Consider the following 16,310-nt stretch of genomic DNA (forward strand, 5'->3'; position numbering starts at 1 on the left):
AATGTGTGTGGACAATGTATTTTTCTATTTAGAAGCAGTACAAACTTGAGGAGGACCTTTGATTCGATTTTCTCAAATGCTTTTCTTCTATTGCACCTTGTTCCCACTAGGCACATCTGCAAAATAAGTGTTCTCAGTGATTCCAGCAGCAAGGCACAACTTTGCAATGAGGATCTATATAGAAGTGAGAGGTCCTCTTCTGGAAGTTATAGGGAGTTACTTACAACTTTATTCTGATCTCCCTGTAAAAATTATACAAAAAGTGAATACGTTTTGTTGTTCAGTAGTGCTAAGTTTGTTGTCTTTTCTGTAAATGTCCACAGTCCCTGGCTATATTCTTACAGTGCTTTCTCAAGGAAAAAAACGCACACACAGAAAACCTATTCACATAAACTACAGTGCTCTTTGTACCATGAGAAATGCATCTTCCTGTGGAACACCTCAGATGCCAAGCACAATTTTACATGGTAGTTTGAGGAAATGGCATTAATCACAGAGTGTAGAACATGCACACATGCATGCTTTGCTTTCCCGACAGCTCTTGCCAGAACCTGCCTGTAATAATACAGAAAAATGTCTGGCACCACCCAACCCTCCCAGAGTTCCTCTACTTCCCAGGTAGCAGAAAGCATCCCTTTCCATCACATTACCTTAGGGGATTTGTGACTCCAATGCCCCCCACCATTACCAAGTGTCACTTTGTTGGCTGTTCCACTTGCTTCAATATTGCCAGAGCAATGCATTTTTATCTCTCCTCTATCAGTTCCTGCTGCCCAATAACTGATATTTTTAAAGGAAAATAAAGAATGGCTTGACAATTTCTGCTCTCCTCCTACCTCTTAGAAGCCATTTCCAGAACTTTTCCCCAGCTATATAAGCTCAAGACAGCCTCACTGAGTACAGACCCTGATGAAATCAAAACATTTGATTCAGCAATGGGTACTTTTCTCTTTAGTGCTACTACAAATGATGCATCTCCTGCTTTGTCCTTTGCTGATATGTTTAGCACTTTACCAGCAGTGGCTGATTTGGCAATAATAGTCCTCAGTCTTATCTCACTTGCAAACCTTATAAAAGCAGTTTTTCTTGCAGTGATAATTATTGCTTTCTTTCCATAGAAGGAGAATATATATATAGAACAAAATAAATAAAAAAACCCCAATCAACAAATATCTCACTGCTTTCAGGCTATTAGATTGCAGAAGGCAGATTTTACAAGCTGATACAAAATGATGCAAAAAATGGACAGTAAAAAGACTGGGAAACGATAGGCCTTTTGACACCCCCAGCACAAAACTGTGAATGCTGCAGAAACACAGAAAGCACCCAGGTTCTCATGCTCTCCTCACACAGCATCTCCTATATTGCTACTGCTGGAGAAAGATCACTGGCTTAGATGGACCACTGCATTGACCCGCCATGGCATTATTTAGTGTTCTTATGATCTAGTCCATTAACTTATAAAATACTGTTTGCTGTTCCTGTGAGGAATTCCTCTGAGCTATATGATGATATTAGCACAACCTTTTCATCCATGCTGTGCATATTTTTTCCCAGTTCTGTCTGGCAAAATTTTGCTCGCCACAGATGCTGCTGCCCCATATGCTGCAGTTTAGCAAACTGCCTTTGAGCTATATGTACTTTCCTGCCTCAGGCCTCTTGTCCCTCATGGCCATAAGGCCAGAGCAGTCCCACGCCCTCCCCAAGAATACCTCATTTTCAACTGCATGACCCTTTCTGCTCAGCCAAGTCAAATTGTTTTGCCAGAAGTCAATTCTGGGTCTTTCAGCAACTTTAAAAGCTTTGTGCTACATTTGCTCTGTGGGCTCTTCTGTTAAAAAGAGTATCAGTTCTTCAGTAACACAGCTCTTCAGCCTTACAGCAATTACAAGCTTTTAAGCATTTTACTGTTTGTTCTTGGTATTTAAAATACACTATTCATATACTTATTTTTAGGTGGAATGAAGTATTACTCATATTTCTGTAAGTTCCACAGCAGCCCCTCTGCCCGTTAAATGAAAACTATGTAAAATATTAAGGACTACAGCATCAGCTGTCCTAAGAAATAAAACTACCTTTTGTTCTTTTCTGGTCACACTCTTTCATAGCAGATATGCAAAAAATGCTTTTTAGCCTGTCTCTAGGTTTTTTCCTAACTTCCCCTGAGCTTTGCCACTCTGATAGGGCTATAAAATACTACTTTCCTATTGAAAATAAACTCTTGTCTCGTAATTCTTCAGTACTACATTCTGTTTGGTGATCACTCAGCTCCAGGAAGCCTAACAGTGGCCTGATGTTTTCAGCAACCATATTTTAAATAATCAGCACCAGCCTCTCACCACCACCATCAGGTTTCAGCCAGTTCAGCCATTCTCTGCAGGTTTAGATGCCACTGTGTTCTGTACAAGTAAAAAGAAATTTCCTTGGCAGAGAACAAATACTATTTACTGTGGTAAGCACATGCTCATTTATAATTTGTTGCAAATATGTTCAAAGACAATCAGGAAGACTTTGCAGAAGTTTATCACAAACCATCAACAAAGACACACTTACCAAAGTAACTAACTGATACCAGGTGTAACCCCAAAATTCAGACTTTCTATTAGTGAGAGAAATGAAAAATTATTTTTCTTAGTATTATGTTATTTTTTCAGTATTCTGTTACGTTTAACAGAAGAATGGACAACTGAATTTGGTACCAAAGCCAGCACATTTTCAGTTTCAGAAGGGAAGATCTAAACCCCATTATTTTAGCATACAAGTGACTTTCATAGTAAGAGCTCTGCTTATTTAAACATTAGACTGATTTCAAAACCCAGTAAGAAAAACAGAAAGAAAAAAAAAGACTTAGGGATGTGACTGTGGAAAAAAATGCAATCACTCAGCATTCTATTCTTCCATAGTGCAGGAACAGCTATTCTCTAGTCCTTGAAAGAGCCTTTCTTAATACACAAATTTTTACTGTTTCAGGAGTGCTATCCAAATGAATCAAGTTTTTTAGAAAACACGAAACTATCCTGTAACGTAGACGTAACACAAAGAGGTATAAGCTTCCCAAAGACATATGATACTCAGTTCCCGGCTAAACTCTCATTTTTTGCTGTATAAAACTGCCCACACTGCAGTCTCTACCTTTTGAAGAACAAACTCATCTAGAGTTTTCAAATCAGCCGCAGAGTTCACCAGGCAGCCACAGTACTAGCTTTAGCAAGAAAAAAGTTCTGCATGAGATGCACACATAACCCTGGCAGCACATTTCTATGAGATGCCGTCTTTTTTTGCTAAAGATAATTCCTTGTCTCACATGTTTGTTTTTGGCATAAATATGCATAAGTATTTAACACACACACACACACACCCCAGCTATATGGCTTAGTAACTCAAATTACCTCCAACTTTCTCCTTTCCTGAATCAAAAGTGAAATCTCCAGTCCTTTTGCCGAACAGTAAAATCCTAATTTGTTTGTAAGCATATGTTGTCCTATCTATAGTGTATCAGTAGTTTAAGGCAATCTAAAAGATTTGCACTTATCATCATTTGGAACAGGATTGTTACACTCTATGACTGACAGCAGAAATAAAAGATTTCTGGCTACTGTGAAGTGTTAGAAATGTTAATGATCCTCAGAAGTCTTAAAAATAACCATCAGTTGGTGCTACAGAAGTGAAAGGCTGCAATGATGCTTGAAAAAACAGGTCAATACCTACAAAAATAAAAATTCCCACTTTGGCACCTAAACCAGAAGTTGTGTGTGTGTGTGTGTGTATACATATCTATATACGTAGACAGATGGACCAAAAAGAAAAGCAGAACTACAGTTCACTTGCATCAGAGTATTTCTTTGCCCTCTTTCACAGGAACAAAAGCAAACAAGAAAATACCTTCCAACAAATATAAAAGAGTCCCAGACGAACAGAACCTCTCTCTGGAACTTTTATAAATTCCACCTTAACCAGAAGGGGAGAAATTTCAAAACAACACAAAATGAGGGCACATCACTGGACTTCCATACAACCATCCTACTTTCTAGTAGCTGAAAACATATTGAGAGTAATCTGATAAAGAAAACAGAGAAGCCAATTTGGAGAAGAGCCAACTTAAAATTGACTGAAATTTTGTATTTTACAGGTTTCAGTCTAACATACCAAAATACTGCAAGAACAACTACAGTTTTGTCTTCCCACCACCAAGCCACAATCTGCTCTAAAACGTTAAGAGAAATGAAGAGGAAGACTGCATCTCATAAGGCTCATACACTCTAGAAAGAAAAAGAGAAGATATAACTCCCCTAAGTGACAGCTAGCTTTATTTTTCTGAGTACTATATTCAAAACATCAGTGTGCCACATTACATTGAGAAAATGGAAGGAACAGCCCAGTAACAAAAGTATTATGTACATTCACCATATAAATGGAGAAGCATAAAAATTAAAAGGTAAAGAGTTAAGAAAAACAGGAAAAGTAGAAAAGTGGTAAAGGAAACACAAGGAAGCGAGATGACAAAACAAAATCATATCTTTCAGTATTTTATCTTCTTCTCTATCTTAGATAAGGGGGAACATCTTCAAATCTTATAAGTAAATAAAAATCCTAAAATATTTAGAAAGTTACATTATGTTCCCACACAAATTAGCTTTGTTATTGCAAGGATACCTGTTGCCTTGACACTGATATGTAGAGAATGAGATGCATATCTGTTCTTATAAAAACTCTACACCCAAAGATAAATAGGAAAAAAAAATGGGGTGAAGGAAAGGATTGGGTTGGATTACGTATGACTGCTATAGTGAGAACAGACTTTTAGCCTTCCCTAGAAAACCAAGGTCTGTGTATAAACAGGAATCCACCTATTAGCAGTGACTCCAGACTTTACACGGTTTATGCTATACACATACCATCAATCTGAGTAAATACACAGTCCGTACACTTATCCTTACATTTAAAGGAATGTGATGACAGGTACAGAGTAAAGACCAGCAATAGCTTTGGCATAGATTATCTCCACTGCTGGTCACCATCAACAAGACTAATTGGCTACTGGGATTTAACAATCACGGCATTCAAGGACAGAGGAATGAAAGGTCAATAAAGAACTGCATTATTTAGACAAGTGTCTGCGCTAAATCACAGCTCCTGTGTGTTGGTCTTGGAAGCGTAAGTCCAACTCAGGCCTCCTCTTCCTCCTCAACCTCCTACCCCTCTTTGTTTTTTGGGGGGGGATGGGTGATGGGTGGGGGTGGGGTGAATGGGATGATAACGATGACCAGACAGGCAGGACAGCACTTGTTTGTTTTTAAGAACACAGCATATAACCCCTTCTTATTTCAAAGAAAACAGCAAAACTGAAAGCACACATGAATATGAAATGACTATGCTCAAAATTAGGTTTTTAACATAATGATCATCTTAACCTTTTCTGAAGTTAGAGCTCAAAAGTAACCAATGAAAAAAATATATACCCCTATTATTTTTCTTTAAGTTTTAACTGGTCTTTCATTATGCACTAGCAAGATGCGCTACAGTATGCATCTTGGGAATGTACAGTTACAACATCAGTTCCACAGAGAAAAAGTTTGGTGACATTACAGTACTCAAGTGCTACCAGTCAAGGCACTTCATTTTTAAATTTACTTATTTTTCATTTAAACCTCAGCACAGCTGCAGAAGCTTGTGATCTAACCATCAAGCAAAACTACCCAGGATTCAGCAGAAAGGAAACCAAAAGGTACTCCCAAGACACAGGTCTGCTCTACGTACCAGGCTAAAGAAAATACGCTGACGTTTAACATAGATTCCACCACTGGTTATTTTCTCACAACAGATTTATGATCGTATTTCAAATTTACATATGCAAACACACAGGAAAAAGATATTCTGTAATGAATAAAAAATAACTCTGAAAACTCACATATGCATACATACAAAATCTGGCTAAACTGGAAAAAACAACACTACAAACCTCCCAGAACCCCACCTCTCACAGAAATCACAAAATAACAACGTCATTGTTAAACTAAAAGATCCTGGAATTTCTTCTACACACTTTCCCTGACACCTTCACACGATAAAATGCAGGGGTCAGTGGTACTGAAACAAGGAACGGCAGTTCCACTCTTGTGCACATACGAAAGCAAGTGACCCAAGCTATTATTCCAGTCTGAGGCACTTTTTGTTCCTAATATCCAGATGCAGCAGCTTTTTTTTCTTTCTTTCTTTCTTTCTTTTTTTTTTTTTTTAAGAAATTACTGTGGACACCTCCTTCACATTTTCCTTTTCTTCAGCGTTTTCACTTCATAAAGCTGCAGTCAATGTGTTTTGTGTGTAGTGAGAAGGGAATGGCACATTCAGTGGTGGTCTCAGCCACAGCCTACATTGGTGGCTCAAGTAGTCTCAGGATTAGGCCTTTGTGTGTGATGAAAGGATATGAAAAGTCAGTTATTTAAACTCAGTCAAGCTGTTGATTTTGGGGAGGAAAAAGGTTTTGCAATTCAGTTTTCCTCAATAAATCACTGCCCTTTTCCAAGGGCAGCTGCAGATAGTTCACATGTTCACAGTGTTCTCCAGAAACAAAACAGATCATGATTTTTTTTTTCCCCCTCTCAATCCAACATAGGGTAAGAAATCAAAATGAAGGGCCATCACATTAAGTTATTCAAATTCACTAGAAACTAAAGCAGAAAATCAACTCTATTAACAGGTAATACGATCACTGAAGAATTAAAAGGGCAAGAAACTACAGAGAAAACCATCCCTTTAAAATTTATCATAGTAATTCACAAACCCAAAAGAAAGTCTGAAATATGTTTCACTGTCCTATGTATTCAATCGGTTTACAGATACAATTCTCTACTGGTAGTTTGTCAGTTTGAGTACTTATCCTGCATCATTTGAGACCACAGTTTAAAGATGTTAAGCCTTTACAGATCTATCTCAAGTTAAAGTGAGATTCAGGTACTAAAACCAAGCCTTTGACAAGCTCTCAAAAATACAGCATCCAAAATAATGTCCTCTTAGGAGTATCTGGGCTAATGTGCATAAGATACTATTAAAATATGTTGGATTCTTAATTCCTAACACTTCTTTGCTACATTATTTTATTCTATTCCTTGGCTGACCTTTTCCCAAATTAGTATAGTGTGAGCTGGACATCGTTACACATTTTAACCATAGGATTTTAAACCACAAGCCCCACACCTAGCAGTAAAGTCCACATCAACAGAACTTTGTACTCCCACAGAGCTTAAGGCAAGAGGAACAACAGTTGGTTACAGCATTGAGTAAATCAGCTGGTATTTTCAGAGGAGCCTAAGAAAAGTAACAAATCCAAGTCATCTTAAATGGCACTCAACTTCCTTAAGTCCCTTTGGACTTATTTATAGGATGACCCATTGTGTACCAACTAAAGCAAGTATTTCTGCAATTATTTGTGTTTGGATAGCTCTTTGAGGCTGCTGTCAGGCCTGCCCTCTGATTAAACCAACAAATACATAAATAGAGCATATACCTCTAAATGAAGCAGATGTTTAAATCCTCTTGGAAAGTTTTAAACCATTGCAATGGCCTTCACATAATTAGTCCTCTACCTGAGGAGATTGAGGAAATTGTAACTTAGTTGGAAAACACCTGCCAAAAATACATAACTCAGGATAGGAAAAAGATAGGAAGATGCAGAACTGAGGCTAAGGGGTCTAACAGTACTAAGGCAAGTAACTAAAAATATGCAAGTTCACAAAAAACCCCAAACACCATCTTCACCAAACAAGTTCATTCAGGTTTTTGACTATCTGAATCAATCTACAAACATGAATTACTACCTTATTTTACAGACATATTTAGTGCTGTATTTAGTAGAAATAATGTGTCACAGTGAACACAGCATTACTTTTTATTTTAGTTTTTTAGGAAAGCTGGTATGGAATGTTATGGCCAGCCAGAATCCATTACAGAAGATAAGGCCCAGGCTTAGATTGTGGACAGTAAAGTTTATTTTTCACTTTAATAAGTGAACTGGACTGTAAACATACAATTAAAGATATCCCAGTTGAAATGACCAAATTAAACTTCGGTTTCTCTTTGGTTTCTATACTTCACAGCTATCCACAGAGTTCTGTTCAACAGCCATGTAGTTAAACATAGCCATAAATGCATTCTTATAAACGAGACCTTTTCTATTTTTAAATCTTGTGGATACAGCATGACTTCTACAGAAAGACAGCCAACTGCACTAACCATGACATGTTTTATATACTGTTAAAATTTGTAAAGTTAAGAAGAAAAAAAATTACTGCCTCCAAGTGAAGATTGCCCCTCCTGCCCCCATGTCTCCAAGGTCAGGTGTGCTATATTTTGGTGCATTTAAAACCAAAGAAAGAAAAGATGGCAGATGTCATGGTTTTGGCTGGGACAGAGTTAATTTTCTTCTTAGTAGCTGGTACAGTGCTGTGTTTTGCATTTAGTATGAGGATAATGTTGATAACACACTGATGGTTTTAGTTGTTGCTAAGTAGTGCTTAATCTAAATCAAGGACTTTTCAGCTTCTCAGGCCCTGCCAGCGAGAGGGCTGGAGGGGCACATGAAGTTGGGAAGGGACCGAACCACGTCAGCTGACCTAAACTGGCCAAAGGGATATTCCATATCATGTGACGTCTGCTCAGCATATAAACCAGGGGCAGTTGGCCGGGAGGGGTTGCTCACTGCTCAGGGACAGTCTGGGCATCGGTCAGTGGGTGGTGAGCAATTGTGGTGTGCATCACTTATTTGTTCCCCCCCAAGTCCCACCTTGAGTTTTATTTCTCTTTCTGTTATCTCCATTTTAATTGTAATTACTATTAGTATTATATTTTACTTTATTTCAATTATGAAACTGTTCGTATCTCAACCCATGGGGTTTATGTTTTTCTGATTCTCCTCTCCATCCCACCGGGGGAAGGACAGGGAGTGAGTGAGCAGCTGCACGATACTCAGTTGCTGGCTCGAGTTAAACATGACAGCAGGAAACTTTAAACACTGTGAGAGTTGCTACTTTGGAAGTTACTGCTAAGCAACAGCTTTGCAAAATCCAGCCAGGTTTTCAGAAGAATACACAAGGTCTGCGATGCATTTTTGTGCTTGCCACCTATCTTTTATTTTTGCTTTAACAAATAGGTGTACAGTAACCATCCACTGTCTTGAAGAGAACATACTGTTTCTTCTTCATTGACTCAATGGAAGATGTAAAAATTGCAACTTTTTCAGTTCAAGGTATTAATTTTCAACATCCAGTATAGCTGTCTAGACTAATCATGCTCACTATGACTGTAGTGCAATGTATAAATCTCATTAGGCACTCTAAAAAGAACATTATCAATTTTAGCATTGCCTTAAAATTGGTACTCAGTGTTAATTAGGAAATTCCCAAAACTAGTAGATTTTATTTATTTATTTAGAGGTATTTACACAGGCTTATATTGTAGGTTTTGGGTGTCCAATCACATTGTGCTTACTTGTACAGAAATTATACACTCACTTGCCAATACAGTGAAAGGGTGGAATGCTTCACAATGATTCTAGCAATAACTCAGAGAAACAACCACTTCTTCAATGCAAATCTGCTCAAGAAAAGCTTCTACACACAAAGTAAGATGAACCAGTTACTGCATTGTTTATTAAGTTTCACTTGATTCCTCCTGACAACCATTTACACAATGAATGTTGGGAAATGTCTCTCAGAGAATCAACAACAATGGCTAGGATCAGAGCTTTTATATTTAGCTAATACTGTTTTTAGAAAGGAGAAAATATTTCTTCCTGAAGGGATTATAGGAAGTCTTATAAAAGACACCTGCAAACAAAACAAGTGGCAAAAGATCTCTATCATAATTGATAACAGTTATCCTTTGTACAAATCCGTACTTCTTCAGAAATAAATATATCTTTACTACTGAATTTCAAAAGGCATCCACTAACCAACAAGCCTGCTGATCAAGAATAGTAAGTTTTAGAAAATCTGCCAAGAAGGAAGTGCTTTTGTCTTACGGACAGCAGTGCATTATTAATCAAGAGTAAGCTCCTAAATTTTCTTTTCTGAGGCCAAATAGAACAAGCAAGCTTTAAAAAATAGTATCCTTTTAGTAGTGTACTGGACACGTAGCATCTAGTTTGCTTTTTTTAAAAGGAAAACTTTTCACTTAAAATACAAACTACAGAATCTGACAAATAATTCAATAGCCAATTTAAAAGAAATGCACAAAGTAATCAGTGAGAAGGAATATTTACAAAATGTAAAAATGTTAACAAAAAAGAAAACGATCACATCTAGAGCAACAGCCTTCATTCTTTCATCCCAGACCAATTAAATTTTGATAAGCATACACTGCCTGAAGTATCTATACACCGGTCAAATAACCAGGTTTTCCAATCTGCTAGTAGATGACTCAGTCTTCTGTGCCATGCATACAGGTTAGCTCCTTAGCTTTCTTTTGGAGCAACCCAGTTGGTTCCCTCAGGAAAAAAAAGACTGTAATTCTCAAGACAGTTTGCTTCAGGATCTGCTCCCAAAAGGAAGGATGGACAAGACCACACCAATTTTGGCTCCCTCTGGTTACACAGACTTCTCTAACACTTTCCCAGCAAATTTTACATCCTCAGACAACCCCACATGCCTCTAAACCACATGCCAGGACATGCAAAACACCCACTCAGTTTCTTGCTATAAAAACACCATGCAAATGGGCTGCAACACAACTCTTACACTATTGTAAATGCACCGAACTAAGGAAGAGAGTGAATCAGTTTATCTCAAGACAACAGGTCCCAGAGGATGCTCTGGCCACGAGCAGGATGCAGTATGAACATACACAGTGCAGTTTGCTTTAAAGAGGACAAACCTATGCAAATAAAACCCCCTCTGCATTGCTTGGTCTAATGGCCAAGGAGCACCGTGCAATAGATGGTTTGACTTTGTGGATGTAAATCCTATGCTAAGAGAAGAGGATAAGGATTGCAGGACAGCTGGAGCTTCCGGCCAAAAAGACAGACACGTATGTATTATCCCAAGAGAGCTGAAATGAAGTTATTCTTTTCTGTCTAATAAGACAGTTAATGAGGCTGACGAAAATTTGGAATCTGTATAAACAGTAGAAAATGCGTAGTATATCATAGAAAGATTACAGAGAACTATGTTTATATTGTACTTTTAGGAAAGAATTTGTCAGGGCCTTAAAGCCCATGAATTCAAAATCTTAATATTCACTATAAGGAACTCCCTAACTCACAAAACCACCAATCACTTTAATTGATGGGTAAAATTCCTTTCTTCCTTTCTAACCTTCCTTTCTTCCACAAAATGACATATGGCACTGTAATGCTTTGAAAAACAAACAAGATACTTCAACTTTAACAACTTCACTAAACTAGGAAAAAGACTTTATCTTAAGAAGTGTTTTTACTAACTTCTTGGACTATATTTTTTCTCTATTTTCAGGATTTCAGCATTAACAACATGATTAAACTGCTCAACTCAAGATCTTTTGGGCTTATTTTTTAAAGAAGTCAAAATGAGGTTTAAATCCTGAATAAGTTATCACTAAGAGATGAAGCAAAGTTAGCGATAGCACCGTAGGAAACATTTCTGACTTGAGCATGACAGGTCTGATTCACTAAGTGGATCCATATGATCCACTAAGTTATTTCTTTCTCTAGCCTCCACAATTCATTGTATTCTGTGATTCATGTTATTTTCATACAGTACAATCAATTTTTTTGCAGATTTATCCTCTGCAATTTATCACAAGGAGGATTAATAGCAACTGCAACAGAAAAATTTTACCTTGATGTCATATATAATCCTTTATCCTTTCATCACCATCGAAATCTCAGTGCTTTGTCCATCTTTCTTGTCTGCAGCAACTTATTTCACTTGTTCCTATTAAGGCTATTATATTCACCCTATTACTACTAATCTTTTTCTTTGTAAATAGCCACACCTATTTTAATCCAAAATGGTGTGGTAAGCATTTGATTCTTTGTGGAAGTAGACATGTAATTAGGTTAATCTGTGCTATCTTTTCATGTGAGTTGATTGTTTCTTTACTACGGACATATTTCTTATAACAGCAATAAGCTTGCCAGATTGCTTGGAGGCAAATCAGGAGCAATTTACCAAGCATGTAGCTACTATGAACTGAAATCTTGACATAATAGCAAGCTGTGTATAGCCACTCCTACCTGCCAGTTATTACTCATGTTAGCTTTTTACTGACACGTTAAATTTCAGCCGCACCTTTCTTTCACAAACAAGTACTTTCATTCAACTCAGCTACATCTGTGACAAACAGCTGATCTTCACCAAAGCACACAGGAATCTAAATTCAGAATGCAGTGCAGGTCTTTGGCAGTAGCAACCTAATTACCTGCACGAAGTCCAAAAACGTCAATGGAAGCAAGTCATCCAGGTGGCCAATATCTTTGGAGAAACGATTTAAGATTCTTCCTGCAGAAACATGGTTGGAAAAGAAAAATAACAATAAAGTAAATATAATTTCTATTATATAAGATCAAAATATCTTAAACACACCATGTTTTACCATTTTAGTAACAGTTAAAAGGAAACAGCTGGAATCAAAAGATAAAAAGACGATTTTTGGAACCACCATGAAGGGCATCTTTTAAAACTACTGCAATATATTTTGAAGAATACTTTTTTACAAATGCCTTTCACCCAAATATAAAACCGTTAAACTGCTAGGAAAAAATTAAACTGGGCTTTGAAGATAATAGTTCAGTAGAATTTAACAGGTGAAAGACACATGCTTTATATGCTCAACATATGCAAGTAAAGGTTTACAGTTCAACTTAATGCAAGTTTCATCAAGTAACATCAGTCAGAATCTGCTCCTGTCCTTGACTGAAGCTCACTAGTGCATGCACGTCCCAGACAGATCACAGCTGATCTAACTGATCCTTTTTATTTCTGTTCCCACCCCTCCACCATTATACACGGATTCAAATTGCCAGCATTTCCAAAATAAAATCTGAGATTTGTGTTCATGCAGCCTTACATTCATACTTATTCATAACCTTGACAATACTGATCTTTATTAAAGCTAATAAAACAATTTTTAATCTGCTGTCAGTGAAGCATTTACACTTCTCTATTTTCCCAAGTTCTACTTGAGTGAAAAAATCAGTTACAGCAAGAGTTCTTTAATAATTAAAGTCATAACACTGCCACCTGTAAGTGGATTAGTATCTTTCTCTATTAATCAATATCTCTACTCACCAGGAAAGAAACTAAGCTAAGGATGGGAATCTGGCTTTTTCCAAGGTGTGTAATGCCCATACATGCATTCACATTGCCTTTTTATCTACATATATCTTGATTCAATTATTACTTCTAACTGGTACAAACACATTCACTGCACTGGCAACAAAAGACTTCCCCCCCACCCCACCCCACCCCTGCCCAAAGGAGCTCATTAAACTGAAAATAAAGTTTAAAGTTTCCATGGAGTGCATTGGAGACATAATTCAGAGATAAGAGATACCTAACTAACTTCTATAGCAACCATCATTCCAGTTTTCTGTTCTCACAGCTGTCTCAGAATTACGGATTTTGTTGCACAACACTGATTTATTTTTTAAAGGGAATTTCTGTTCTATACCAAGCAATATGCAAAGCTTCCTCTCCTCAGGCCTGAGATACTACTGCAAAGAGAGATACTGGTGATGAACAGCTTGTTCTGCAGGACTCCACTACCGAAAGCAGCTGCTTAAGGTAGACAACAGTAGAATTCATCCTATTTTTAGGCTTTGCACACAGAGAGAAAGGGTATATAGCAGGACAAGACTCAGCAAAACCTCTTTCATCTGCTTCTACTGGCAATGGCAGCTGGGGATGTTCCCTTTCACTTATTTCATGTTGGGGTAGACACATCAGAAGGAACTCCAAGGCAATTTTTTTCAAAGTTTCCTTTTCCTGTGATTTCCTAACATGGAGACTGGCCACGGAAGAGTGATCTAGCACACACTGCGTGCATGCTGTAGCTAAGACCTCTTGATATCCCTAAACATCACATTTCAGGTCATTTTCAAATGAACCAACATTTCACTGGCAAAAAGAAAATCATTCAAAGAGGTTAAATGCTTCCTTCTGTCAGTGCTTTCCTTAGCAGCCTGTCCAGGAGGGGCAGATGAGGAAAACAAGATGGGTTCAGGGTATTAGCAGCCTGTTCCCAGCTTGTGACTGTTCCCATCTGAGTGACTTCGCTCTATTTTACAGAGTGAAGAGCAGAGCAAGGAGAGGTGCTAGTGCCACGCCCCTGCGTCAAACACCATGAGACCCACAGATGACAAGCTGTATACAAGGGCAAAGGACTGCTCTCACAGCAAGCAAACCGCACCTTAATCCAGCCTTAGAATCACCCTTTACCTCCTGACCCCAAACAAGTGTTATTTGTAGTAGTTCCAGGCTGATACAAGAAGCTATTGCACAAAGGCCATCCCATGCGACACTGCTGGAGGACGCAAGGTCACGCAGGCTGACTGCTTTCCACGGCCATAGTGTAGGTCAGGTCAATGCTGGTGCCTCCAGGAATCAAGTGATGCCTTCACGATCCCTCTCACTGCTCAAGTGGAAGGGCATATCCACATTTGTTCCTGGAAAAGCACTGGGCTTACTCTCATTTTGTACAGTATGGACAAGGCCTGAAGGGCTAGAGGAGAGAAGCCATTACAAAATCCTTGCTGTAGAAAGAGGTTTAACTCCTGGGTCGTTTCAGTTCCAAAAGCATCTCAGAGTTCAGCTCTCATTTCCCACCCATGTGATTTCTATTGAAGAATCACCTGTTGAAGTTGCTCAAGGAGGAATTTGCAAGTTTTGAGTCTGGGATTTGGTTTTTTTGGCAACTGTTAGAATAGAATAGAGTATTTCAGTTAGAAGGGACCTATAGGGATCATCTGGTCCAACTATCTGACCAGTTCAGGGCTGACCACAAGAGAAAGCACGTTGTTATGGGCATTGCCCAAATGCCACACTGACAGCCCTGGGGCATCGGCCATGCCTCTAGAAATCCTGGTCCAGTGTCTGACCACCTTCTCAGTAAGAAATGCTCCCTAATATCCAGTCTAAGCCTCCTCTAGCACAGCTTTGAACCATTCCCACAAGCCCTATCACTGGAGCCCAGGGAGAAGAGATCAGCAGGAGGCTGCGACAACCTCTAACCATTTCCTGATAAAGTTTCAATGTTGTGACAAGGAGGGCTTTAAGCTGCAAGCATGATACAGATCTGTCCTGGTGCTTCTGGGGGTAAAAAGCTGGCATAGATATAAATAAGAGCTGCAGAATACTTGCCTGCATCCTGCACGCCAGGAGTAACTGTGGCAATGTTCACCTCCACAGCAACATCTCCTCCAGCAAAATCCTTTGAGGAACACCGTCATGAAGGAAAACTAGCTCACCTGAGCCAGCCTCAGTAGTCCTCTGGTCTTACTATCTCTTCCACTAACCCCTAACTATTCCAGTTCCCATTGGTTATACGGCTGCTAATTAATTGCCAAAACTGTATTTTTGGCAACTGTCTTATGAAATTTTTAAGTATAACAGTGTTTCTACAGACTGTTTTGACAGAGCTGCGAGCTGCCACTAGGAAAGTGGAAATTAATCTGACATTATCAAGAAAACATGAAAACATCTTTTAATCTGCCTAATCCTCTTTAAAATGTAAATACAATAATTCTGTAAAATGACATGGACTAAAATTTGAGTAAGCAGAAAAAACATTATATGAAAAAGACAAACCTTGAAAACTGGAACCTTTTACAGGTCCACCTGATACAATTAAAGCAATTTAAACAGTGGGGACCTGAATCAGCGGCTTCTGAAATAAACATTCAGGTGAACCTCTGGTAGCAAAACTTCATTTTTTTGAATTTTCAAGTTACTGAAAAAAGTCATTTATGGTCTATCTAGTGTTTGCACATAGTATTTCTGGAAAATAACACCTCACCTGAAGTCATTAAGCCTAGGAAAATACCTTGCTTGTTGCTAAGAGGTCGCATGTCCCTCTTGTAATGTTAATCCAGTGACCATTAATGGTTTTCTACTGCTAAAATCAAGCCACAAAGCCACACGCTTTAGCCCTATTTTTTTTGTTGCTGGTTTGCTATGATATTACCCCCCTGAAAATATACAAATCAGGCCTGAAGAGTATTTCAGATCCTGTTCATACGAATATTACAGAACTGGCATTTTACTCAGCACACCCTATGTTGAAGCAAGCTATGGCAACCCACTAAAGCAAGGTCCCTCACCAATATGAGAGAGAGCAATGTA

General features: G+C 38.3%; 1 protein-coding gene across 1 annotated transcript in view; it reads right to left on the bottom strand.

Moving 5' to 3' along the window:
- ABCC4 (ATP binding cassette subfamily C member 4) overlaps positions 1-16,310 on the bottom strand; it is a 159,757-nt gene that overhangs the window by 56,073 nt on the left and 87,374 nt on the right. The window contains exon 20 of the mRNA XM_037377169.1: positions 12,391-12,470. Within this exon, the coding sequence (XP_037233066.1) occupies positions 12,391-12,470 (80 nt within the window). The remainder of the gene's footprint in view (positions 1-12,390; positions 12,471-16,310) is intronic.

This window comes from Falco rusticolus, chromosome 2 (genome assembly GCF_015220075.1).
Source record: "Falco rusticolus isolate bFalRus1 chromosome 2, bFalRus1.pri, whole genome shotgun sequence".
Taxonomy (NCBI): Eukaryota; Metazoa; Chordata; class Aves; order Falconiformes; family Falconidae; genus Falco; species Falco rusticolus.